Below are 27,808 nucleotides of genomic sequence, written 5' to 3'. Positions count from 1 at the left end.
TGCCTCCCTCTAAAACTTTTTATCAATTGTCGTATGCTGCTCTCTGATTGATTTTGATTAAGTCCCTGCCATGCCTGATTCGTGAGAGTGTTGTCTGCACAGAACTCTGTGTTAAAACTAAAGTAAAAATAATTGCAGACAATATTAACATCAGCATCAAAATGTTCTCATTGACTTTTCCATTGTGTAGTAGTTCAGTGTCATTCAGTGTGAACAGGCAAATTGCTTGTCTGTGGAAATTTGTTTTGTGCTTGCTTGGTAAACCGTTGTATGCTGTCTCTGATACAAGTCTCTTTCTCTTTTAGTATGTTTGTGTTGTTGAAAGGAGCAACCAAGGAACAGGCATTTAAAATTGGTAATGAAATTGCAGAGGCTGTCACTGCCACCAACCCTAAACCCATCAAATTGAAATTTGAGAAGGTTCGTGAAGTGCTTTATTAGTGGTTTGTCTAAAAGTATACTCTGTGTAAGAGCTCTTTTAAGCCACATGATTGTTTATTGTGCTTTTTAATTTTGTCTGTCTGCATTCTTGTGTGTTTATGCAGGTGTACCTCCCATGCGTTTTACAGACGAAGAAGCGTTACGTTGGATACATGTATGAGAGTTTGGATCAGAAAAATCCAGTTTTTGATGCCAAAGGCATTGAAACTGTACGTCGAGATGGCTGCCCCGCTGTTGCCAAGGTAACTAGCATTCCAGAATTTTTCTTTTCTTTTTGCCAACTCGCTTGATAATGTCTCTGCTCCACCTGTCAGTCACACTGCAGTTATAATGGGAAGCAGAGTTTAGTAAAAAAGTTACATTCTGAAATAACAGAATTTTTTTTATTTATTATTTGCTATTCAGTAATATAATTATAATTATGGATGCTAACCTTACACACAATTGTTATTTAATAAAACAATACGTCAAAATATGTAGACCAGGCAGCACAGAGTAGTCACACAGAATGCATTTTTGCATGTAATATATATATATATATATATATATATATATATATATATATATATATATATATATATATATATATATATATATATATATATATATATATATATATATATATGTGTATGTATGTGTGTGTGTGTGTGTGTGTGTGTGTATGTATGTATGTATGTTTTATTCCTTCATGTTCTGGAGTTGTCTTTGTGTTTGTCTATAAAACCTTCAATATTTTTTTAGGACAAAATATAGCTTCTTTTTTTTCCTAGAAAAAAAACATCTTGCAGGGACAGAATCTTGCTGGAGCTGGACTAAAAAATCAATTCCTTCCTTTTACACGCTGTTCTATCATATTATTATTGTTTACCTGCACTTGAAAAACTTTATTTGAGATGGACTAAAGCAATAATACGTCATGAAAACATTTTTCCAACAAAAATCTTATCATTTGTTTTTTCTGTGAAATCTGGATAATGCAATTTGTTGCAGTTTCATCCACATCTACTACAAATGGACTTTGTGTTGTGTGAAAACAGAGATGACATGCTGCGAACACAACAAAGCTATTGACCCAGTCTGTATCAGTATTTGATTACGCATCGTGACATGCCTGTACATTAACTTCACAAAAACCTCTTGTAGCTAGATTGTAACTGTACATGTAAATGTACTTGTTGCTTAAGATGCATTGACCGTGGGATTGTCGAATGTCAGTTGAAGGGGTTTCATTGAGTTTTGTTTTGTTAGATTCTGGAGCGGTCTCTGAAGCTGCTTTTTGAGTTGCGTGACATCAGCCAGGTGAAGCAGTATGTGCAGCGGCAGTGTGTGAAGGTGCTAGAGGCCAAAGCCAGCATGCAGGACCTCATCTTTGCCAAAGAGTACCGCGGCAGTGGATCGTACCGTCCAGGGGCCTGTGTCCCTGCTCTGGAACTGACCAGGTGAGCGAGTGTATATCCGTTTATCGGATTTACCGCGAAATCCAGTGACGTGACCTGCACGCGCGCTCCCGAGCCTCTGGCCTCGTCTAGCCTACTGACTTTGCACTCAACAGTGACGACACTGCAACTTATGACATGGACTTATGCAACTTATGACATGTCTGATAACACTAAGAAACGACCTGCTCCCAGCACAACACGTCACAGACTCCAACACAAACTCCACATATTGATAAAAAAAAAAGAAAAAAAAAGGTTTTTCTGCTGAAGCTTGTAAGGCCAGACGTGAATCGCATGACCTTCGGGTGAAAAAAAACGGCTCAACATCGGCAGGGCATTTGAATCATGGAGAAACCTTATCTACAAACCTAGAATGTACATTTCCTGAAGAAAATGTGAAGTGGTGCTTGCAGTGGCAAAATTCGGCACGGTTGATAGGGTTCCATACTTATCATGGTACGAGCATTGAGCATTAGTTCAGCGTCAAGCTGATAAAAGTAGCCTATTATTGTAACGTTGCAGTGGGAGTTTACCTGAGTTTCCAGCATGTTGTGTGTGATGCTTTCTCCGGTGTGTTGCGTCTCAGTCTGAAGGTACCCACAGTGCTCGCTCATAAATTCGAGCACGCGCAAGAGCACGCGCTTGTAAACTTATTGGTTGCAATCTGAAACATCACCACTAGAGGTCGCTGAAAACTACATACAGCACCTTTAACTTTAAGTGAAGATTTAAAATGACTCCTGTAAAAACTACATCATAAAATCGCTAATCATCCACATGTGCCATTGGTGCTTGGACCTTGATGATTGGCGCTAAAGTGTAATATATTTGACTTTACACGGTAATATAATTTTTACTTCACAGTAGTAAAATTACAATATGTAATATTTAAGGTCTAGGTAATTCATGGCAAATGCGACTCTTGAAAATGGGCACATTACAATTCATATACATTTAATAATTATATATTAAAAACAAACCGGCATAATCATGCCAATAATTCACAATTTAGTGGACGTGATGTCACGCTTTGAGGGCTAGTGTGGAAAATAGTGATAATAGTGGTGGGAATTCATTCATGACTTTTGAATCAGTTTACAAAAAAAAAAAAAAATTGTTCAGATTGATTTGTTTGTAATATTATATTTTGAGGCATTTATGAGCGTCTTTTATGCATTTTGTTGCGCTGATTTGTACCAAAATCCAACAAGCCTTATTTGGATTAAAAATTGTATGTCTACAAATCTATACTAAGAATTTCTCACAAATCTATTTTTCTGTTGAGATTTACTTTTTTATTAAAGGGTAACTCAACCCCTGGTCAGAGCCTGACTCCACCCACTGGCAATATTTGAAAAATGCTGGAAAAGTGGGCAGAGCCCAGCAGAGGGGGGGCGTGCACCTGAGACATGTCTCTCTGTAGGCAAGGGCGTGGTTAGCTGGTACCCTCTTACATCACAGGGCACCACAACTTTCAATAGGAAAATTCAACTGCAGTAGCCACAGGTCAACCTGAAGAGGGCAGCACTTTTTTACACCATATATTGTAGAATTAAAACACTTTATACCCAAATGTCAATTTTTTTATAAAGCATTAATAAAGACCCAGTCTTACTGATCATTAATTAAAAAAAAAGTTGTTTTAGGGTTTAGTTACCCTTTAAGCTACAGTGCAATGCATAAGTTTAGACACCCATGCTAAAGGTGACTAAAAAGAGGAATAAAAAATCATATTTTGGAAATTGAACTTAATGCCTTAATTTAAAAATGTAGGAAAAATCCAACCTTTAAGGACACCAATTTTCTTTGTGAATGAATAATGTATCGTAAATAAATAAATGTTCTTCCTTAAAATACAGGGTGCATAAGTTTGGACACCCCTATGTTAAATTCCCATAGAGGCAGGCAGATTTTTATTTTTAAGTATTTTTATTTATTTATTTTTTAGGATACTATGCATCCTGATAAAGTTCCCTTGGCCTTTGGAATTAAAATAGCCCCACATCATCACATAGCCTTCACCATACCTAGAGATTGGCATGGGGTACTTTCCATAAGATCATCTCTCAATGCAAATCAAACTAGCTATTAGGCTAACTGAAATAAAACCATGCCAATCTCTAGGTATGTCAAGTCAAGTCAAGTATATTTGTATAGCGCTTTTCACAATACAGATTGTATCAAAGCAGCTTCACAGTATTAAATTAAAATAATACAACAAGGTTTGTTTCTAGTGGAATTTATTGATAAAATCAAATTAGATATCCCCAGAACAGTGGCAAGGAACCGAAAAACTCCATCAAGTGACCTAATAGTGTCCTAAAACTCCATCAGGTGACCCAATGGAGAAAAAAAAAAACCTTGGGAGAACCCAGGCTCAGTCGGGGGCCAGTTCTCCTCTGGCGTTTATTAACTAGAGGCCGGATTGTAATTTGAACTGTAAGATTAAAAATATTATATGAATGCCTGGCTGAAGAGATGCGACTTTAATCTAGTTTTAAACTGGGAGAGCGAGTCTGAGCAACGAACACTATCAGGAAGGCTATTCCAGAGTTTTGGAGCTAAATGTGAAAATGCTCTCCCTCCTTTGGTGGTTCTGGATATCCTAGGTATGACCAAAAGCCTTGAATTTAGTGATCTTAAAGAGCGCGATGGATTATAGGGCGATAGAAGATCCGTTAAATAGACTGGAGCTAAGCCGTTTAGGGCTTTATAAGTCAGTAGCAATACCTTGTAATTAATACGGAACTTTATAGGTAACCAATGCAGTGATGATAAAATCGGTGTTATATGATCATATTTTCTTGATCTAGTAAGAACTCTAGCGGCGGCATTTTGGACTAACTGTAGCTTGTTAATTGAGGATGCAGGACAACCGGCTAATAAAGCATTACAGTAATCTAGTCTCGAGGTCATGAATGCATGAACTAACTTTTCTGCATCAGAAACTGATAGCATATTACGTAGCTTAGCAATGTTTCTAAGGTGGAAAAAGGCGGTTTTTGTAACATATGAAATATGATTTTTGAAAGACAGGTTGCAATCGAGTATAACACCCAGGTCTTTTACTGTAGAGGATAAAGTAACAGGACATCCTACTATATTAAAGTTGTATTGCGAGAGGTTTTGTGGGCGGTTTTTTGAACCGATAAGTAGTACCTCTGTTTTGTCTGGATTTAATAAAAGAAAATTACGCGTCATCCAATCTTTTATATCTTTAACACACTCTGTCAATTTGGATAATTTAGCGTTTTCATCTGGCCGTGATGAAATATATATTTGAGTGTCATCAGCATAACAATGGAAACTAATTCCATGTTTCCTTATAATATTTCCAAGTGGCATCATATATACTGAGAATAATAGAGGGCCTAACACAGATCCCTGCGGCACTCCATAGTTTACTGGAGTTATGATCGATTTTTCTCCATTTAAATAGACAAAATGGTAGCGGTCAGATAAGTATGATCTAAACCAGCTTAATGCTTGTCCTTGAACACCAGTATAATTTTGTAGTCGATCTAAGAGTATTGTGTGATCTATAGTATCGAACGCAGCACTAAGATCAAGTAAAACTAGTATTGAGATACAGCCTTGGTCAGAAGCTAAAAGTAAATCATTTGTGATTTTAACGAGCGCAGTTTCAGTGCTATGGTGCGGCCTGAAACCAGACTGAAACTTCTCATAGATATCATTTTCTTGCAAGAAAGAACACAATTGAGCGGACACCACTTTTTCTAATATTTTAGACATAAATGGAAGATTTGAAATGGGTCTATAATTTGCTAGGTTATTATGATCTAATTGTGGTTTCTTAATGAGAGGTTTTATAACTGCCAGTTTAAATGTTCTTGGAACATGACCTAAAGATAAAGACGAGTTAATAATATTAAGGAGAGGCTCTTCCACTACAGGTAACACTTCTTTCAGTAGTTTAGTTGGTATCGGATCTAATAAACATGTTGTTGTTTTAGAGGAAGTGATAAGTTTATTTAACTCTATTTGTTCTATAGTTGTAAAGCACTGTAATTGTTCTTGCGGGGTGATAATTAAGGCTGAATTATAAGGCGCAACTGAAGATTGAACGTTTACAATTGTGGTTCTGATGCTTTCTATTTTCTCAGTGAAGAACTTCATAAAATCATTACTACCTAACTGTAACGGGATATTTTGTTCGGTTGATGTCTGTTTATTTGTTAGTCTAGCCACGGTGTTAAATAAAAACCTTGGATTATTTTGGTTATTTTCTATTAGTTTGCGGAGGTGCTCAGCCCTGGCTGCTTTTAGGGCCTTTTTATAACGTGACATACTGTCTTTCCACGCGATTCTAAAGACCTCTAAATTAGTTTGTTTCCATTTACGCTCTAAAATACGGGTTTCTCTCTTTAGAACATGCGTAGTATTGTTGTACCACGGTGCTTTAATTTTCTCTCTGACCTTTTTTAATCTAATAGGTGCAACAACATCCAATGTTCTAGAGAGAATAGTGCTCATAGTGCTAGTTAGTTCTTCTAGTTCATCTGTTTGTTTGGGTTCAGGCAGCAGCTGACCATACCAGCAGCTGAGGTATGGTGAAGGTTATGTGATGATGTGGGGCTATTTTAATTCCAAAGGCCAAGGGAACTTTATCAGGATGCATAGTATCCTAAAAAAAAAAAAAAAAAAAAAAATTAAAAATAAAAATCTGCCTGCCTCTATGGGAATTTAACATAGGGGTGTCCAAACTTATGCACCCTGTATTTTAAGGAAGAACATTTATTTATTTACAATACATTATTCATTCACAAAGAAAATTGGTGTCCTTAAAGGTTGGATTTTTCCTAATTTTTTAAATTAAGGCATTAAGTTCAGTTTCCAAAAGATGATTTTTTTATTCCTCTTTTTAGTCAACTTTAGTATGGGTGTCTAAACTTATGCATAGCACTGTATATAAAAAAGACAATAATAGTTTAAAAAAACATTTCAGTAACATCTGTCATTGTAATGTATTGTCAGTGTCATTGTCACTTTGACACATTTATAATTCATCTATTCTGTCCTTGTTGTGAAAAAGATTGACTCGTTCACATTTCCCTTACGTAGAGTCAGTCAGCAGATCCACATTCATGAAACAAGATGGCTGATTTGTTTTAGTTTTTCTGTCATTAACTAATAAATACTGACAAGTTCAGTGAATGGGCGTACTTGTTCTGCTCACGAGTGCTGTTGGGACTTTGGCTATAGTTGGTCTTTAAATGCAAGACAAAGCTACACAGGCTTCACCCTCCTTCACCCACAAAACAGATTCACATGTGCATGAAAGGTACATACTTGGCAAATATTCGTGTCATCCCCATCTTGTAGCTGTGGCATTCATGTTTATGGAGCTCTCTAATGCGTCACCTTCCCGTTTATGGGACACTTTAGTTTAGTTGGACTGATGACATTACCCTACACTACTCACTACATGCAGACCTTTCAGGACTCGGTTTATTTTCTGCATGCATGCTGCAAGACTATTATTGTGCTAGACTAAGGCTGTTGCTTAGCAACACATCCATTAACAGATGTTGAAATTAGATTTGAGGTATGGTTTAAGGGGATTTTTATCTTTGTTGAAAATGCTGCTGAAAATGAGTCTGAATGCATTAAAATGTCCCACAAAGGTTGCTGAATAAACCTTTTTTGTGTGCTCTTTTCTGTCTGTGTCTTAGGCGTATGATGGCACATGATCGGCGGTTGGAGCCGCGTGTGGGTGAGCGTGTGCCGTATGTCATTGTGTACGGGACGCCGGGAGTGCCGCTCATACAGCTGGTTCGGCGTCCTGTAGAGGTACTGCAGGACCCCAGCCTGCGCCTCAATGCCACCTACTACATCACCAAGCAGATCTTGCCACCACTTGCACGAATTTTTAACCTGATTGGAGTAGACGTGTTCATCTGGTACCACGAGTTGCCGAGGGTTAGTTATGTCATTTTGTCTTTTAGCAAATGCAGAATATAAATGATCAAGCTTGAAACATTGTTCACCTTAAATGGGTGTATCTACTAGTTCTTGTACTTTTCGGTTGTTCTTTGTCTGTTCTATGGCTATTTGAGATCTAAATCGTACTGAATTATACTAGCTATTAATGATATAAAGGCACCATCTGGTGGTGGGATAGATGTTAGAATTTTTTTTACATATTATGCAGAGACAACTGTATAAGCAGGGTTCTTGCAGGTTTCAATAAGTCAAATTTAAGACCTTTTTAAGACATTTTAAGATCATAAAGATTGAAATTTAAGACCTACACGAAGCATTGCCAAAAAAATATTTAAATCAAAGAATTCATTTTATTTCAATGAATTTAGTAATTGAAAAAGCATTAATTTAATTTGCAGATAAAGCAATCACATTAGTAACCTTCCACACCCAACAACAGAGAAAAGAACAGAATCAGATATAATATTTTTATAGAAAATTGTACTGTAAAAAACACACAATTAGTTGATTTCAGTTGATCATAACTAGAGATGAAATGGCATTAACATTTCATTTCATGATTATAGTGACAAAAATTATCACAGTTATCACAGAATCCTGTTCAAAAAGTACTAATACTACACAATGAAATCAATTCACCAAGTTTTATGTCGAAAACCAGCAAATAACAAATAAATAAACAAATAAAATTAGCATCAATATTATTTTTTTGTTTACATAAACATTAAAATAATACCATTAAAAATGATAGCCAGATTTTAAAAGTATCTTGCAACATGTTATATACTAACATGTACAAGTTCAAATAAAGTTTTGACAAAAAAGGTTTTTATAAAAAGAATGAGTCAAAAAAGATAAATTACTGACATTTACAATGCACTTTAGCTTATCTTTTATTATTAATAGTAAAATTCGGTCCGATGTTCTGTCATTATATAGATCAGTGGTCGTAGTACGTCATTCTATATAGATCAGTGGCTACGACTCGATACTTTTTTGCTACTTTGTAATAACTTTCTGCGGCCAGCGTTTCTGGAAATGAACGAGGGTAAAACCTTTTTAAGACCTGACTAAATGAAATTTAAGACCGCGGATGAAAATCTGGCAATTTTTAAGACGGTTTAAGGCCTTAAATTTAAAGTTCTGAATTTTAGACTTTTTAAGACCCCGCGGGAACCCTGTATAAGCCATTAGTAGGTTGATTCTCATAAAAAAGTATAAACACTGGGTGTCTGGTACTCTGGTTCTCAAACATTGTTCTGTTTAAGTATCCAGACCAGCTCGACAAAGCAACATCAGTTAAAACACTTTGCATGCTTCACCTTTAAAAAAAAAAGACATTTCCAAAAAAAAACTTAATTTGTTGGTGATGTTTTCATTGCACAGGTACAGAAGGCCTGGAGCTCTGTGGGGGGTGGAGGAGGAGATGAGGGCACAAGAAAGGGCACCATCTCTCAGTACTTTACAACACTGCATTGCCCAGTTTGTGATGAGCTGACACAGCTGGGAGTGTGTGAGCGATGCCGGGCCGAACCACAGCGTGTTGCGGTCCACCTACACCAGGACTTGAGGCTTTGGGAAAGCCAGCAAGACCAGCTCCTAAAGGTTAGAGGTCATGCTGGTTAGTCTTAGAATGCCATAGTTTGTTCAGAGCTGTTCTGATCTGATTAGCTGGCTTTACACAGCTTCTGGGAGTAAACTACTGTATGGTTCTGTGTTTTAAGGCCTGCTTGAAAACCAGTTTTAACCAGATTGATAAAATGAACAAATTTTTGATTTTGAACTAATCACTAATAACTTTTACACAAACTATATATATATATATATATATACACACACACACAGATTTTCTGCTATGTTGTCCATGTTATGTATACTTTTTGATTAAGAAAATTGTACCACCATCACTTTTTAGATATTTTTTATAACTAAATATTTGTTTTTCAGGCACGTAAAAACAAAGTTAATGTTACTGATCAATTTATAGGTCAGTAAGTTTGTCTGTAAAGGTCTACATCTCTTTTTGCAACAAGTTTCTTTAATTATAAAAAGCAAATGCCGGTCAAAAGATAAATTTTTTAAAGATTAAAAGATTAATGTAATGTTTTGTTTTACTGACTAATGCATAGTCAGTTCACTTTTAAGCTAAGAAAAAAGAAGAGTTGGGTTTGTGAAATGATTTGTTTGGTGTGCCGTACTGTATGTGAAACCAGACAGATGCTATTTACTTGTCTCACTTACACAAAAACACATTCCGTATTCTTCAAAATGAATGAAAACGCACAGGGTAATACAAACCCAGAATACTATTCAAACCTGCAATATTTCAATCAATATGTAAAATTTTACAAATGTACTTTAATAATTTACCCTCACTTTATTTATCAGTGTCTGCTGACCTTTAGTGATCAAATTTAACCATATGCGAATTACTCTGATTGGTGAATTCACAGAGCGAGTGAATTGAATGGTCTTGTCCTTTTGTTGCGAGACCTGGAATGGCAGTGCAGCGGAGAAAGGTGTTTGTGTTGTACTCTCTGTACAGGCATGCCATTTCCTTCAGCCAGACTCTTATTTTTTTAGCTTTTGGTGTGGAAGACCACTTTTTGCAACACATTTGATGTATGAAAGGGCCTTAAGCTGCAATGAGGACCAGATTTGGTGAAAAATCTGGCTATGTGAGACTAGGGTCACATGCTTCATGTTTGTCATATATCAATCTTTTTTTGTTCTTTTCTGTTGTGATTTGATTGACAGGTATGTAGAAGTTGCAGTGGCAGTGCAGAGCGTCAGGTGCCATGCGTCTCATTGGACTGCCCTATACTCTACAAACTGTCTCGTGTCAGTCGGCATCTTTCCCGAGGACCATACCTTCGCCAGCTGCTGGAGCAGTTCTGAGAGTCCTCTTTCATTTTACTCTGGTGCTATTAACACTGTGCCATTCAGCACAATTTCTATGTGTCATAGTTTGAAAAGGTGCTTTTTTCCCCTACGTGACCTTAGAGAGATTCCATCTAATGCTGTTTGACTGGTACTGCAGTGTAGGGGGACTGAAGAGGCCTTAAGTACAGAAAAGAGGAAGATGATTTTGATGCACTGTGTTTGAATTTGCTTCATGGTTGTTGTCAGTGTTAATTAATTTGGTACATTTCTGCAGATTGACAAGCCAAACATTTACTGCATAATCCTCTCTAAACTGAACCTCGTACTGTAGCAATTTGTAAATCAAGGAGATTCAGAACTGGCTGTAATTCTTGTGGAGCAATGATTTGACTGCAATTATTTCCCCCCTGTAAAATCAGTGTCTTGTAAATATGCCTTGCATATGATGATCCAAAATTCTGTCTGTGAGCACTGATAAAAAAATAAATAAAAAAAAACTATAATATTGGAGGGTTTTTTATGCCCTGCCTGTCCATTCTCTACAGAGGCAAGTCTGAGGAAAAGCAAGTCAGTGTCAGCCTTAACTTGGACTTCGGCAATATGTTTGATAATTTATATTGTCTGTGTGCACAATTGTACTTTCTTTTTTTGTCCTTTTAAAAACTTTTCTAATGCTTTCTCTATTCTAAACCAGACATTGTTACCTACCTATGTAAAAACTCAAGAGCTTTCAGAGCTCTGTAACCTGTTTTTGTAAACTTGTAAAAACTTAAGGTGCTTTGTTTTTAAAGAACATTTGTGGGTGGAGATTTAATATTGATATAATAAAAGTTGATGTATTTAACAAATGCTTGTTTCTATTGAAATGGGTCCTTTGGTTTTTACATCACTACTGTAATTCACAAACAAGTCAAATATTTATGCAGTGAAGGATTTCTTCCACATATTGGTTATTAACAGAGCAATAAAAATGTAATACAGATCGATTCATTTCTAGGAAATAAAAATGTTAGATTTGATTTGTTGATGCAAAATTGTCAAATTGCACACAAAAAAAGTGCAGAGGTATAATGGAAACTGGCAGTTGTGGTCTCTAATCACATGCTCTGTCCAATCCAGAAGTGACTTGTCTGTCTACACTGAAAGCAAAACAGCTGTATGATACACCCACTCCACTATAGAAGATATATGATGTTTATACAATCATGTTGAGTGGGACTTCGAACAAATGAGAGGACGTCAAGATGAACAGGGCTACCCAGTACAGGCAATGGAAATGGTCCCATCACTTGTAGTTTGTTAGGACAAAAACAATTTACATGCATTAAAGTGACAAATGATAAATCTAATTTTATCCATCAAGTCTGGTTAGTATCAGCACAATTTAACCATGTGCTAATGTGCTAAATATTATGTGCTAATATTTAGTAATTACCAAGCAATCCATATGATTGAATAGAAATAATTTGTTAACATAAAAGGAGGACTTTCAAGAAAGACTTCAAAATAATACTAATGAAACTTTTTATACATCCAATCTAACCTCTTACAATACAAAAAAAAGTCTTAATCTTCTCACAGTTCTTTAGACTAGTGTATTGTGCTGGTTACAATTTACAAAACCTTCGATTCGAGGTAAATCAATCAACAACAAATGAGGAGAGATATAGAAGTCCCAATATCTTAATATACATTGGTGTCCAATAATAAGGCTGATCGTCATTGACAGGACAATTCTCAGTTAATGTCTAAAATGCCAATTAAACTTCTATCAGATAATCCTGTACAGTGGAAAAGGTTTGGTGTTGTCATAAGGAACGTCAAACATGCAACTGGCATTTAGAAAGTGCAAATTAACTGGCTAGTGTGATCTTTTCACCAAAGAAAAAAATGCTTCAGGTTGATGTGGAGTGCAGGATTTAGCTTCTCAGAGTTCTTTGATGCAGTGCAATATATTAGTCTTTCTTCTCCCTGTTGAGGGACAATAAGAGTTTGCGTCTGGGAGAGTCTGTGGAAAAAGATGGAGTGTTAGACAGAGGTTGGGCCAGGGTTGTGGTGTCTCTCGAGGGTGCTGAAAATTGAGTGGCCACTGAGTGGGCAGCAAGTGCACTGGCTGCAACATCAGGTGGCACTGAGGCTTTGGAAGGAGAGCTCAACAGGCTGGCATCGTCCATCTCTATCACCTCAAAATCTGCATCATTCCACTGGTCAGCTTCACTTTCATTTTCTTGCTCCTCTTCCTCCACGTTTTCCAGGAGTGCTTGGCGGTACTCGCTGTCATCCGCATCCTTGGTGCGTCTCCCTGATGTTTTCCGTAAGGTGGCGTCCCCTCCTGGGGACGCTAGTTTGTACAAGACCGGGAACAGGATAGAAGTGAAGGTGGATGTGCAAAGTGCCAGGTACATCAGCAACGGCTGATTCTGCACCTTCCCCAGTAAGAAGCCCAACAGAGCTGGCAAAACCATTTCTCCAAGAGCTGCACCCACCACAAACACTGAAGCTGAGCGGCCCGTCACAGTCGTGTACTGCTCAACCCATGCAATCCCACTGGGAAAGGTGGTAGACATGGAGACACCATACAGGCCAGTGCAGGTCCAAAGCATTGGGACATTTTTGCTAAAAAGACACAGCAGGAGCGAGGAAACTGTGGTGCCCACTAGACTTATCAGGATCAGGGTGACAGGGCGCAGGCAAGTTGCAAAGAATATGGCCAGACCACGACCAGCTGCAAACGTTCCCCAGAACAGTGAGTTCAGTCCTGCTGCATGAGCCGATTCCATATGAATATAGTCCTTGCTATAGGTAAATATAAAGGAACCATACGCCACCTCGCTTCCAACATAGAAGAAGAAGAACACGGACAGCAGGAATATTAGTATGTTATGACGTTTGGAGAACAGCTGCTTCCCTGAGGGTGTCTTTGCCCTATTTGTGTTGGGGGAACTGCAGCAGTACAGGATAAAAAAGAAGAGTGACACAAGTAAAACAAAAGCACCAATCACGACGTAGGCCCACATGGATGGTAAAGGAATGCTCTTTGGCAGGGATAATTGCACGATGGTCTTAGATGCGTGGCCAGACACCAGAGGGGTGTTAATCGAGTCATTGAGGGAATGGTGGCCAAACAGCAGCTTGGCTATGATCGGGGAGGCAAAGGCTCCAGCAGCGAAGCTAAAGTGCAGAGCCTGCAGATGAGGCCCAGCTTGCTCTCCCCATGTGTTCAGTATGAGAACATTACCACCTGTTGACAACCAGAAACTCAAAGAGTTATAGTAGAAGTTATATGGGTCTTTTCAGGGTTCGTGCAGATACTGTAAAATGAAATTCAAGGACTTTAAGCACTACTTTTTTGGTTTTCAAGGACTTCAATCAGAGATCTCACTTATCAAACAATATCTTTATTATCTTTCAAATTCTAAAAAAGGTAAATAGATTAACAAAAATAAACCAATAAAACAAAGTGCAGCAGATGCAATGACTGTGGTAACTTTAACCATTGAAAGGATACTATGACAAAGATATTGCTTTCCTTATTCAAATAGTTCATTGTTAGTGTACTTTTACATAGCTATCAAAGTACACTAGCAATGAACTATTTTTAATGTGTTAAAATGTACTTGTAAGAAATACACTAAAAAACTCTTCTGTCTATTTTTTCAAAAGTATATATTTTTTTAATGCACTACAAATACATTTTTTAAAAATAAGGCTTTTAGTATACTTTATTAATTACACTTAATTACTATTTAAATTAAAACATACTTTTAATTAGTTTATTTATAATGTATTATTTTTACAGTTGTTTTTAGCACAAAAAATAAGAATGTACTACAAATTACTTTCTTGTAATTAAGTGTTTTTTTAGTGCACTCAAGTACACTTTATTTTCACCTAGTGAAAATACTAAAGTAGTACTTAAGTGTAATTAAGAAAGTATACTAAATACCATTGATATTTTAAATGTATTTTTAGTGCATATAAATTTGTGTTTTGTTCATATAAGATACGTACAGTAATCTGTAGTTTAATCATTTTATTAAAGGGTTAGTTCACCCAAAAATCGAAAAGTTCTTTGTATTTAGTCACCCGCGTGTTGTTCTAAACCCTTAAGACTTCCATTAACCATCGCATCACAAAATATTATATTTATGATGGAATCTGAGCGCTGGATAAGTCTTCCATTGACTTCCAAGGGGCTTAAACTTGCTCGATCAGAAATCGTATTAAGACATTGTTTGAAATTGTCTAAGTGACTCCAGTGGCTCAACCATCCATTTATCAAGCGACGAGAATAGTTTTTTTGTGCCAAAAACAAACAAAAATAACTAATTTATTCCAATATCCATTTACTCGTGTTGTGCTTGAAAGTTGTTTACGTAGTGTATCTGCGCGAGCTTCTAGGTTCTACGTCACCAGGCGTCACACACATGACCTGCGTTGGCCAATAGTGAGCCTGTGTGGTGACGTGGAACCCAGAAGCGCTGCGCAGATAGACTACGTAAACAACTTTCAAGCACAACACGAGTAAATGGATATTGGAATAAATTCGTTATTTTTGTTTGTTTTTGGCGCAGAAAAAGTATTCTCGATGGTTGAGCCACTGAAGTCACTTGGACTATTTTAAACAATGTCTATATGTTTTCTGATCGAGCAAGTTTAAGCCCCTTGGAAGTCAATGGAAGACTTATCCAGCGCTCAGATTACATCATAAATATAATATTTTGTTATGCAATTATAAATGGAAGCCATACGGGGTTAGAACAACACGCAGGTGAGTAAAAACTGAGATCATTTTGATTTTTGGGTGAACTCCTTTAATGCTTTTAGTTTAAGCTTGCCACTTGTGTTATTTTGTTTCCCAACAGTCTGTTTGGACTTTAATAATGTTTAAAAAAAATAAAGTGTTTTTTAAGAAAGAGATGCTTTTTGTTTGTACACATACCATTCCTCCTGTATCCTTTTAAACTATAGGTGTTTTCATTTACATGAATTACATTTACCGGTTATTTTTATCAAATGCATTACATCTAACTTTAAAATGATTATTGTATTAAACGCCTTAATCAATGGTGGACAATTTTAACATTTACATTTTAACAGTATAACTTCAGCATAAATGAGGCAGAAAATGCTACTGATAACACAGTAATAGTGTACTTGACTAAAAAAAAACCATTAACATTTAAATGTTTTATAAAAGTACTTTTGACATAGTTAAAATACATTTTTACAATAAATTAGTTTCCATAAATATAATATGATTGTATATTCTTATATTTTAAAGAATTTAAAGGTGTATTTAAAAATGTTTTAAAGATGGGTTCTATTGCTCTAAGGGGGAAAAAAATTAAAGCTGAAATAATATTTTAAAATCATGTTTAAGTTCATCTTAAGTTTGTATAAAAATAGCACAGTTGATATATTCTTATATTTTAAATAATTTATAAGTGTATTTAGGATGTATTAAAAGATTTAATAGATAAAATGTATTAAAGATTTAATCTAAAGATAAAATTAAAGCTGAAATAGTATGTTAAAAGCATATTTAAGTTCATCTTCAGTGTGTCTCAAAATAGCACAGTTGAGTACACTAAGATGATCTTAAGTTTATATTAAGAAGTACTAAAGAACATTTTTTAGTATATTAAGTACAAAATAAGTGTGTGAAAATAGAGCACTTTAAATACATTATGGAAGTGTATTAAGTGCACTTAAATAAAATGTATTTTAGTGTACTTTTTTAATCTAGGAATACATTATAAGTATAATTTGTATATAATTACATATTATTATTATTATAATTTAAATAGTTTATTATTGTATTTAAAGATGGTTTCAATTATACTAAAACTGGTAACGAAATACATTTGTTGAAAATATGAAATAGTATATTAAAAATACACTTTAGTTTATCTTCAGTGTGTCTCAAAAAAGCACAATTGAGTACACTAAGATGATCTTAAGTTTATATTAAGCAGTACTAAAGGTAAGCTTTTAGTATATTAAGTGCAAAATAAGTGTGTCGAAAATAGAGCACTTTAAGTACATTATGGAAGTGTATTATGGAAGTGTAATAAAATGTATTTTAGTGCACTTTTTTTAATCTAGGAATACATTCTAAGTATAATTTGTATATAATTTAATATTATTATTATAATTTAAATAGTTTATTATTGTATTTAAAGATGATTTCAATTATACTTAAAGTGGTAACAAAATACATTTTTTAAAAATATGAAATAGTATATTAAAAATACACTTAAATTCATCTTCAGTGTGTCTCAAAAAAGCACAATTGAGTACACTAAGATGATTTTAAGTTTATATTAAGCAGTACTAAAGATAAGCTTTTAGTATAAAGTGCAAAATAAGTGTGTCGAAAATAGAGCACTTTAAGTACATTATGAAAGTGTATTATGGAAGTGTACTAAGTGCACTTAAATAAAATGTATTTTAGTGCACTTTTTTTTCACCTGGGTAGCCATGCGAAATGGCTCTTTATCTATATCAGATGGGCTGCAGTTATTTTGTGTGAAAAGATTGCTTTATTGATCAAATTAAACACTAATTTCACATATATTGTCTTTCAATAATTCAAGCGCTTTTCAAGTACCTTTTCATAAATATGGCTGTTTTCCAGGACTTAAATTTCTAAAAGTCTAATTCAAGTACTTCAAGCATTTTAAGCACCTTGTACGAACCCTGTTTTTTATATTGAGTGTCACCTAAAATTCACACTGTTAATTGGTTAATACTGGTATATACTATAACACTGTCTACACCAGGAGCATGCTTACCTGTATCTAAAATTCCCATTGAAACCCCCACACCGGACATCAAAACAGTGAGCAGCCAAGCCTTTTTACAGAAGGGAGTGCCAGACATCCCAAACGCTGTGATTAACATTGAGAAGCCTGCAGACAATAACCAACCGTGAGCAATGAATCACCAAGGGAATCATAATATCACATATCCACAAAAAATATATAATTAAATACAAAATAAAGGGGAGAACATACTCCAGTGTACTACTGACAAATGTCTTAACTGCCATGACTTTTCAAAAACATTTCAGTCAAATAAATATGCAACTCTGTGGGGTCCTACCACAAAACATACACCATGAGACATGGTCCCACCAACTATCATTGAACTCATGCGTGATAGTTGGTAGCAGAGTGACAGGGAATTATTTTGGGCAATTTAGCTTGCTTTTCTGTAGCCTTCCTCTTATTTTGCCCTTTCTGTGCTTTCTCCTTTCTCTTTTTGCATCATTTAAATAAAAAGTGCTGCTCTAAAAATCTTTGCTTCAGATCACTGAAACCTATCAAAGGTTACTCAAATCTAAACACATTAGCTTCATCAGGTGATTACCCAGAGTCCATATCTTTAACTCCTATAATAATTAAACACACATTTTTATAAGTCAGTCATTTACTAAATTAAAGATTAAAAAGCTTCTTTCATTTAACACATTGTCCTTTTCTCTGTGGAGTTAATGGGCCTTACCAGAAAGCAGATAGGGATTCACACAGTCAAAAAGGATCCCTCCTATCAGGGAGCCTCCAATGTATCCTGATGCACGACTCACAAATATATAGGATAAGGAACTCATGTTCTTGTTGACATTCATAGCCAGGTCTTCAAAGGTAGGGCCCAAAACAGCGATGGCCATTCCCTATAAATATACCATATAAACAAATGCAGAAATATAAAAATATAGAAGATAATTTATGTGCAGCACATTCCGACATGTGCACATAAAATGGATTGTTATCTTACAGAGATACAGTAATGACTTAAAATGGTAATTTTATATTAACATACCAGTATTTTCATGGTACTTCAAACAATACCAAGATATTGTCTTGGTAAAAAACAACAACATGAGGTATTTAAAAAATAAAATGTACTTTGTGTGAATGCATACAATATGTTTAAAAACTACGACTGCTTAGGAGTTAAGATTTATAATTGAATGAGTTAGTTATTGACATTTAAATGTGCAACAGAAAATATTTTTCTACTGACCAGCCACTCAGCATAGAACCATGGTAATCAGGTACCTTGTACATACTGTGTAATATACTTCATAGCACAAGAATATGGTAACCAATTAGTATCATCTGTCAAAATATCATAATATTAACCTGAACTTGTACCCAGGCCCAGATTAACCTGTCGGTCATGTTACACCACTGCAAACTTGTCAGGCATTTTCCTTTATAAATTATCCTGTTTCATGACAATAATGTAGACGAACAGGAAATTACCATAACAATGATTTGAACATCTATTCCCAGACAGTTATTCTTTTTTTTTCATTCAGTTGTTTTTTTTAAACAGCCAGAGAACACGTTCAGACATAAAATAACAGGAGATAGGACATTAAATCACAGGGTGCAAAGCCTTATGTGTTCATATGATCGTTTTCTATTTCCCACATGCAAGCTGAACATTACAGACCCACCAGTCCGAGAAACGATGCGCAAAGCGTAAGGCTGACCAACCATCGCCAGCAGGTCCCAGTATTGCTCTGGCTCCGTCCGGGTCGAATTGCATCAACCTGGTCGGAGTCCGGGTTCAGGACCCCTTTACTCCCCTTCAGCGCACTTTTCAGCCCCTCCTTAATGTCTTTACGCTTGTCGAAAAGCGTGTCCTCCTCCTGCTCGTCGTGGTCAATGTCCTCTTCCATCCTGGCAAACCGAACGTGTTTCTTCTTCGGCGCTGCTTCAGCAGGTGTCATGGCAGCACGAGCTCGCGCTGTGGTGTACGTAAAAATCGTCAACGCTGAGCTGAAGCGTTTCGTGGGTTTATGGCCGACCTAAAAAAATGACCCACATTTGACCTGTTCGCAACTATCAACGTACTATAATAATAGTTTTATTTTAGAAAAAACTGTAAAACTGAACACAAAATTGTCACAAAAAAAACGTCGATCATTAGTTGAGCAGAAACACCGCGTGATTATACACATTAAATTTCAGAGACCAGTTAAGGTTCAAAACTTCCGGATACAATGTGTGCGCATGCGCAAAAACGCAGACGGTCACCAGATTACTGCATGTCTCTTCTCAGACATTATAAATCTGATCCATGTTCAATCGGCGAAACCAAGCTCTGACAGGAGTAGTAACACTCTATACACTTCTTAATGTGTGTTATGTTCAGTAGTTCCTATGTAACAGAAGACATAATTTATAATTTGTGGTGACAAGTTAGTTAGGCCTATGACAAAATAAACCCAAATCATGCAGCCATATACAGTAAATAAATCAAAACAGAACACTTAAAAAATAATGTTGGCATGAAACAGAAATTGTGTTAATCTTTTCTTCCCTGTTGTGACATATATCCAAGTGAAACAGTATAATTTTGTTTATCAGGAATTGATTAAAATGTTAATTGCTGAATTTCATAATAATAAGGTACACTGATAAATCATAATAAACACTGCACTTCTGTTAAAAAATAAGAATGGTTCAGTTTGATTTAATTGGTGACTTTAAATAAGAAGTCCCAGAATGTTTACTGACAGTTCTGTAGTGTTGAAATTTTAAAAGTTGTGTCCCAATCCAGCATTGCTGGTCAGCAGCATGTTTTGCAGACTGGGACCAGCATGGGATGCTGGCTACTGGTTTGCCGTTCACCAGCATGGAAAGAGTGTTAAAATAAAGGGGAGACATTAAGTATGTGTGCAAGACTGTCCCAGGTCTAAAAAAAATGCAAAACCTCAGAGCACACTAAATCCACTTCAGAATCATGTAGCCCCAAATCGTGAGATGTCGAGAAAATGTAATGTAAAGTGTTGCACATTGTATTGATGCAGAGATGATAAATGTGCATCTGTTTTTGTGTTAGGGAGTCAAAAATCCTTAAATCAAGTTATTTGTTAGAAACACTGAATCGTATACAAATGAAACAATGGACATAAATGAAACAATGTGTTCACTTATAGGGTTATGATTCATCCACAAACACTGGTTCATTCCTGAATATAAAACACCACTAATTGTCCTATTAATAACTGTAGCCTAACTGAATATATAAATGTTAAATGTTATATAAATATAACATAACATATAAATGTTAAATTGCAGTATAGTGTTGGTGTTTCATTTAAGTCAAAGTCATGAGAGGTTTCATTCAGGGGTCCTATATGTTCCCCAGATTTATATGACAAATAATAAACTCATGACAAAGGGTCCCATGTTTCCATGTGTTAGGCATAGACTAACTTAAGTCCCCTTAATTTATATCGCTTTTTACAATACAGATCGTTCAAAGCAGCTTTACAGTGATAACAGGAAAATAATGCAACAAAGTTCGTTTCAGCTGTACAGCAGATCTAGAAGAAAATAGTTGTCAAAGTCCAACTTAAGTAAGTTCAGTGATGATTAATTTCTGTTTTAAAAAAGTTATTATTTTGGTTCATTTATATATAGTCGCTCTGGAGAAAACAGTGATGTCATCATCCAGCTCAGTTTAGTTCTCATAATGGTGTCAATGCAGGCAGATCAATATTTTTGTTGAATATTATGTGTCCCCAACTAAGCAAGCCAAAGGCCACAAAGGTGAACATATAGGTTTAACATGGAACATAATGAAAGACCGACATCTTCATTGCAATATTACAAATGATAGGATTCAGATGATGGGATTAAGTGTTCGATTTTATGGGTACCAGCTTATGGTAAAATAAATTTTATATCAGATGGGAGTGCAAAGAATTTAAAAAGCAAAGAGATATGGACATAATTTTTAAATATAGTAGGACTGAAATCCTATATTCTCGATCCTCCAAAACCATACCAAAACAATATTCATCCATCCTCCAAACTGCTTGTGCGAGTAAGACTGAAATGAATAGTAATTAAATAACAGATGAGGGTCAGAGGTCAAGGGTACAGGATACAGCAGGTATGGTTTTATGAAATTTAAACAATTCTCCAGACTTAAGTTCAAACATGACACAAGGAAATGAGAATTTTGCGAGGAAGAGACTGTAGAATGTGGTGATGATGTGTCACAAATATTAAAATGACAGGAAGGACGAATTCATGCAAACTTTGTGCAATTTAGTCACTGACAGAGGAAACATCCCAGACAGTAACATATGTCTGCCCCATTCCGGGAAACATCTGGTACATGTGGATTCCATGCGTATCAGATGTGGGCCAGATCTGGGCCGACGCTATGTTACTGTATGGGATACAACACATATTAACAGTAACATTCTCATTTTGAAAATACAAATGTATCTAATCTCAGCATATTAGTATGGTAGGTTCTGTTGCATTGTGAATAAGTAAAATAAAATAAAAAAAAATACTGTCATTACTGCTAATAATAAATAATATATTGTTTTTTATTATTGGCATAGTGAAAATTAAGATAACATTTTTTTGGGTTTCTTTTAAAAGTATATACGTAAGAAAATCCTGTATATTATGAAAACCTAATAGGCCTATAATTGTTTTTCTTCATTGATTTATAATAGGGAGAATGGATTGTTAGTTACATGGGGATATTCTCACAGAAGCACATAAGGTTTTGAATAGGTTACACAATTACACAAATGTTTTATATTCTGGTTTCAGACACCTTAGTTATGAGGTCAGTGAACTTTAGCCAAACCAAGCTGTTTCAACCAGGGGACTGGGAACTTGTCAAGTGTTTTATAATTTATTTATGCAATTAAACAATTAAAACCCTGTAAATCCCTAAACTTCTCTCAGTTAAATGAAATATATTAGCCTATATCTATAATTTCAATAATTTAATAATAATTCACCTTTTTAGCACTGTTTTTAGGGCTCATTGGATTACATTACTCATAGTGGCCAACATTATTTGGTTGTAAAGTTCCACCCTCCCACATCATCAAATGGAACATTTTTGCTATGTTAGATTGTGTGTAAGGTCTCTTTGAGGATAAAAAAAAAAAAAAAGAAGTTTTTATTGTGGAACAAATAAGTACAAACATGACCAGGGGAAACATATTCAAATCTTGAATAAGATATTAAGGAAAATAACTAAATCAAGAGCCAAATAGAATGAACACATGGGTTTATTTACATAAATTAAGAAAAGCACAATATTAAAATTAAATGCATTTAAATAGTTTTTTATAGAGCATATTTTTTTTTTTAAATCATTGTCATTGAGGGATGAAATTAGAGAATTAAATTCAGTAAGAAATAGTGGAAGACATGGTGATTTAAACCATTTTTGTTTATGAATGAAAAATTTAGCTTGCAAAATATAGTTGGCAAGTGGCAACATATTAAAGCGATAAATGATCAGGGTTTTCATAATAGAAAATTATATCTCTGAGAACAAAAGAGTGGTTTACTTCTGTAGGATTGAAAATACTAAACTTCAATCAGCCCAAAACTGCTTGGTAATATTAGCCTACAAAAAAAGGCCAAATGGGCATCTGCTTCTTCTAAAAGACCTCAAAAAGAGAATTTCATCTCACAGAGTTTCGTCTCATTATTAATGTCATAATATATATATATAAAAAATAAAAAAAATTTGTGGAATTAAAGGTACAATATTATGCAAGATTTTCTGCCAAACAACAACAACAACGGCGTAGCTTGATGACGATGTGAAGGAGCGTGGAGTGATGGGAACTGTCGTTTTCAACTCCACCGTGGATGTAAATCAGTCAGACAGGAAACGAAAAATCATGTTCATGGATGAAGTAAAGTTTTATTTTTATAAATGTTGCGTTTAATGACATGCTTTTATTTCATTAACCCTTAAACAGGCAAAAGTGGAAAATGATAAGCAAAAAATCATTTCATGTCATTTTTTATATCATCTGGACTTAAGTAAAACATATCCAAAAGAATTTTTAAAATATTTGATATATTTTGGGATTTATGAGTTGTGACTCCCAGTTCACGTTGCCTGATTAGGGTATAAAAAAAGGACCAAGTCATTAATCTGTTAACTGTTACTGACCCACTTGCCACTGCTTGTTTAAAACAATTATATCCTATACTTCCTCTGATCTAATGTTGACAAATTATATGGGACAGTTTAATGTCTAATGTGGGTCTAATGTAATTAACTGTCTAATGTGGGACAGTTTTCACAGGCTGAATCTTGAGTTTATAAGCTTTCGAATAATTTGAAAGCTTATGAACTCAAGATTCAGCCTGTGAAAACTGTTTTGAAATCCATAAAAATGGTACTTTAACCCCTTAACTCTCACCCACCTTTTTGAGAATGGACATTAAAATGCACTATTGAAGTGGTTGTAATTCAAGAATGCTTTTGGGTATAGACCTAAGTTTTGTCTTGTTTTAAAGAAAACACTCAGCAGATTATTGATGAAGTGAAAGCACTTCAAAAAAAATGAAAGTATGAAAAAGTTATGGAAGTTTAAATTTACAGTAAATCAAATATACTGTACTTAATATTCTTTTATATAAAATATATATTTTACAAAATATTTTTTACTCTAAAATTAATATAAAATCAAAGCCATATATCCAAGTTGTGTTCCAAATTTGAAGTTGATATCACAAAATGAAGTTCCCATGATATTTTGTTTAGGCGTAATACCAAAAATAGCCACCGGGTGACATACATTCCATTGAATTTAATTGTATGCATTCTGCCGTAACAAATTAATACATTTCTGTCCAAATATCACTTCTGTCACAAAATATCGAACCTTGAGACTCAGACCTTTCTGACAATATTTTGTCAAGATTAGAAAAGGTTTTGATCATAAAATATGAAACATGATTACGCCCAAAAGGGGTAGAGCCAGATAAAATTATTTAGAGTACCGTTTCTATGGTAACGCAACGTCCAATTTCAAAACGGTTTTCACAGGATGAATTCTGAGTTTGTAATCTTTCAAATGATACCTATATGATAACTACTAAAATATGTGATGTAATAAAAAAGGCGATAAAAAGATTATATTTTAGAGGATAATATATATATATATTATACTTTTTAGAGGATAATATTATTTTATCATTTTTTAAATACTGAATACTAGATTATATGTTTTAATATGAACTTTAAGCATGAAAACCAAAGTTTCAATTATTAAAAGTGTGTGCGTCGACTTTTTGTGACAAATTTCAGAACTCCTGTTATGATGTAGATTTTTTGAGGTTCACTCTTGTCATAAATTCATCTATTACTGTTCCTACATAATTTGTAACAAAAAACAGTGCTAAAATATCTATTTAGGAGTCTTAGACCTTTCCATTGATATATAGTTTGTCATGATTAGATTAGGATTTAATTGTAATATAGTGAATTAAAAACTCAAAATGCAAAGATGGTCAAAATTAGAGTGAATCCTTTTTTTATACCCTAAACAGGCAACATGACTCAGGAGTCACATATATTTCAAAACGTGCTAAATAACAACATGAACAACATATTAATTAATTTTCTTCTACAGACAATGTTCACAATTAATGTTAGCAGTATTATTATTATTTATCCAGAAGAAAAGTAAGTTTAATATATATTTATTTTCCTCAAAATCTGAATGTCCTGCACCACCGGTAGCCATGTTGGATTTAGGTCAGGATGACTAATTTATCACAAAAAACTTGAAGCAAATCATGTGACCAGCATACTCAAGACAGACCAGGCTGTGATAAATGATAAAAGGATTTGATGAAAAAAATCGTTCTTATGCCCCAAAAAAGACAATAAAAATGAAAGCTGCAAGCAGCCTCAAAGGGGCCAAGCCCTCCAATGGTTCCCTGGGTTCAAAAAGTAGCTAAAAATACTTTTGCTTTCAAAACTTTATAAGAAACTTTAATAACAAAAGTATTCTTACTATAGCAGTGCGGAGCCGCAAGAACAAAAACAGCACAAATTGAATATACATGTAAATGTACATCAAGCACCAACAGCAGTGCAGAGCCGGAAGGAATTTAAATGACAATTTTATACACAATTTCAAAGTCGCCCCACACTGGTCTCGAACCCACGACCAGAATGGTTCGGGATTCATGACGCATGGTTGAACCGATTGCGCCACCCAGAGGACATGTTTTACAAAGCTGCAGAGGAGAGGCTTCAGTGTATGAATGAGCACACAAAATCATGTCAACGAGATTAGCATGCTAAGCTAGCTTAATGCTAATGTAGTTTATGGTTATCCTGATAGCTCAAGAGCCACATTAGAAAGAATGGCATCTGGTTAGCATGTTAACCAATTATTATGCTAAGCTAACTAGCATAAGGCAACAAACACAGGCTAGGTCAACTTTGGAGACGAATATCTCGGGAACGTTAGCGAATATCAAAAATCTATTCAGTCATTTCTGTGCGGCTTGGTCCAAAGATCATCTGAGCGAACTTTGGGCAAAATTGAGCAAGATTTGAAGGAGGAGTAGCGAAAAAACTGTTTACCATTTGCTTCAATATGGCGGACAGTCACATTGTTGGAAAATGACAAATGAGATATCGCCGGAATCTGCATAATCCAAGGAACGTAATGACACAAAGAAATCAAATTTTAACCTATGTTTTCAAAAGTTATAAGCGTATTTGCAAAACACCTTATACCTCTGGAACACTAGGTGGCGCTGTGTTCAAAGTTCTCAGGTACCTTCAGGCCATGCTAATGATGATCCTTACCAATTTTGGTTCCGATATGTCAAATACTTTATAAGATATTGCAATTTATGACAAAAATCTAAATGGCGGACAAGTGTTTCATTCAATCCTGGCGAAATCGGTATCCTCGGATTCGGCATGACCCAAGGAATCCATAGATACCAAATTTACGATTTTCTGACAAACTGTTCAAAAGTTATTGGCCAAAATATCCATTTTCCATATCTCATGACCCGTAGGTGGCGCTGTTCCCAACTTTGGCATGGAACCTCAGGGCATACTTCCGATGAACCGTACCAATTTTCGTTTCCATTGATCAATTTTTGGCCGAGATACAGCCTCTGAACCAATTTTGGGTCGACCTCGTTAACTTTGTGACACCATAACTTTTGAACAAACTTGAATAAAAAAAATCTGTTCAGTCATTTCTGTGCGTCTCAGTCCAAAGATCATTTGAGTACATTTTTGTCAAATTTGGTCAAATTTTGAAAGAGGAGTAGCGAAAAAACTTAATACTGTACTTTTCAAAATGGCCACTACTGTAATGGGCGGAGTCTTAATGGACTATATTGGTCTTGATCACCATGATGAGAGGAATCAAGTGTACTAAGTTTCATTTTTCTAGATCAAATGGTTCAAAACTTATAACCCTTTGAATGTTGAATTTTTGAACTGGTGGTGGCGCTATAGAGTTGGTCCTAGAGACTCCAAAATTGGTCCAATTACTTTTCATGACCATATGTACAAGTGTGCCAAATTTCATCAATTTCCTACTTACGGTTCATAGGGCTGCCATAGACTTCCACTGGGAATAATAATAATAATAATAAATATAGCTGCAAGCAGCAATACAGGGGCCAAGCCCTGAAGCAGCAGCAACTCTCCCCATCCCTCCCCATCCCTCCCCTCCCCTCCCCTCCCCATCCCTCCCCATCCCTCCCCATCCCTCCCCTCCCCTGCCCTCCCTGCCCCTCTCCTGACCCCTGCCCCTCTCCTGCCCCCTCTGCCCCTCTCCTGCCCTTCCTTGAATTTTTGAACTGGTGGTGGCGCTATAGAGGTGGTCCTAGAGACTCTAAAATTGGTCCAATTACTATTCATTACAATCACTACAAGTGTGCTAAATTTAAAAAAAAAAAAAAAAAAAAACAGCTGTTTTAGTAGTACAAGTGAAAATGAACTCAATATGAAGATGTTTTATATAAATTTGCTGCATGTTATATTTATGGAGATCCTTTCTCAGATACACATCATGTGTGGATCTAAAACAACTTTTCCACCACTTAAGGCCACAGTACTTCTTCAGTCTGGACATGTGCCACACAGGAATCGAACCCACGACCGTAATGGTTTGGGATTCATGACACATGGTTTAACAACTTGCGCCACTCAGAGGACGCAAATTTCAAAGCTGTAGAGGAGAGGCTTCAGTGTAAGAATAAGCACACAAAAACATGTTAACGAGATTAGCA

The 27,808-nt window shown here is 35.4% G+C and overlaps 2 protein-coding genes across 2 annotated transcripts in view; one reads left to right on the top strand and one right to left on the bottom strand.

Annotated features, from left to right (window-relative positions):
* rev3l (REV3 like, DNA directed polymerase zeta catalytic subunit) overlaps positions 1–11,572 on the top strand; it is a 128,608-nt gene extending 117,036 nt beyond the window's left edge. Inside the window, exons 27-32 of the mRNA XM_084433337.1 lie at positions 306–420; positions 546–683; positions 1,690–1,880; positions 7,574–7,820; positions 9,231–9,449; positions 10,602–11,572. Of these exons, the coding sequence (XP_084289463.1) occupies positions 306–420; positions 546–683; positions 1,690–1,880; positions 7,574–7,820; positions 9,231–9,449; positions 10,602–10,742 (1,051 nt within the window). The 3' untranslated portion in view covers positions 10,743–11,572. The remainder of the gene's footprint in view (positions 1–305; positions 421–545; positions 684–1,689; positions 1,881–7,573; positions 7,821–9,230; positions 9,450–10,601) is intronic.
* Positions 11,573–12,234: 662 nt separating this feature from the next.
* mfsd4b (major facilitator superfamily domain containing 4B) lies at positions 12,235–19,762 on the bottom strand. The gene is made up of 4 exons (XM_084433338.1): positions 19,198–19,762; positions 18,237–18,405; positions 17,525–17,641; positions 12,235–13,968 (listed from the first exon to the last, which is right to left on the bottom strand). The coding sequence occupies exons 1-4, from the start codon at positions 19,471–19,473 to the stop codon at positions 12,683–12,685; spliced, it is 1,848 nt and encodes a 615-aa protein (XP_084289464.1). The 5' UTR covers positions 19,474–19,762; the 3' UTR covers positions 12,235–12,682.
* Between the last annotated feature and the right edge of the window lie 8,046 nt (positions 19,763–27,808).

Source organism: Rutilus rutilus (assembly GCF_951802725.1).
Source record: "Rutilus rutilus genome assembly, chromosome: 15".
Taxonomy (NCBI): domain Eukaryota; kingdom Metazoa; phylum Chordata; class Actinopteri; order Cypriniformes; family Leuciscidae; genus Rutilus; species Rutilus rutilus.
Note: the sequence above shows the minus strand (reverse complement) of the source record. Positions and strands in the feature narration are given on the sequence as shown.

Excerpts from the sequence above, each read along its gene's own strand:
- mfsd4b (XM_084433338.1), bottom strand. The coding sequence starts at position 19,473 with ATGACACCTGCTGAAGCAGCGCCGAAGAAGAAACACGTTCGGTTTGCC. Across the intron at positions 18,406-19,197 it reads GCGCATCGTTTCTCGGACTG|GGAATGGCCATCGCTGTTTT; the intron begins GTGGGTCTGTAA and ends GTATATTTATAG. Across the intron at positions 17,642-18,236 it reads GAATCCCTATCTGCTTTCTG|GCTTCTCAATGTTAATCACA; the intron begins GTAAGGCCCATT and ends TATTGTCTGCAG.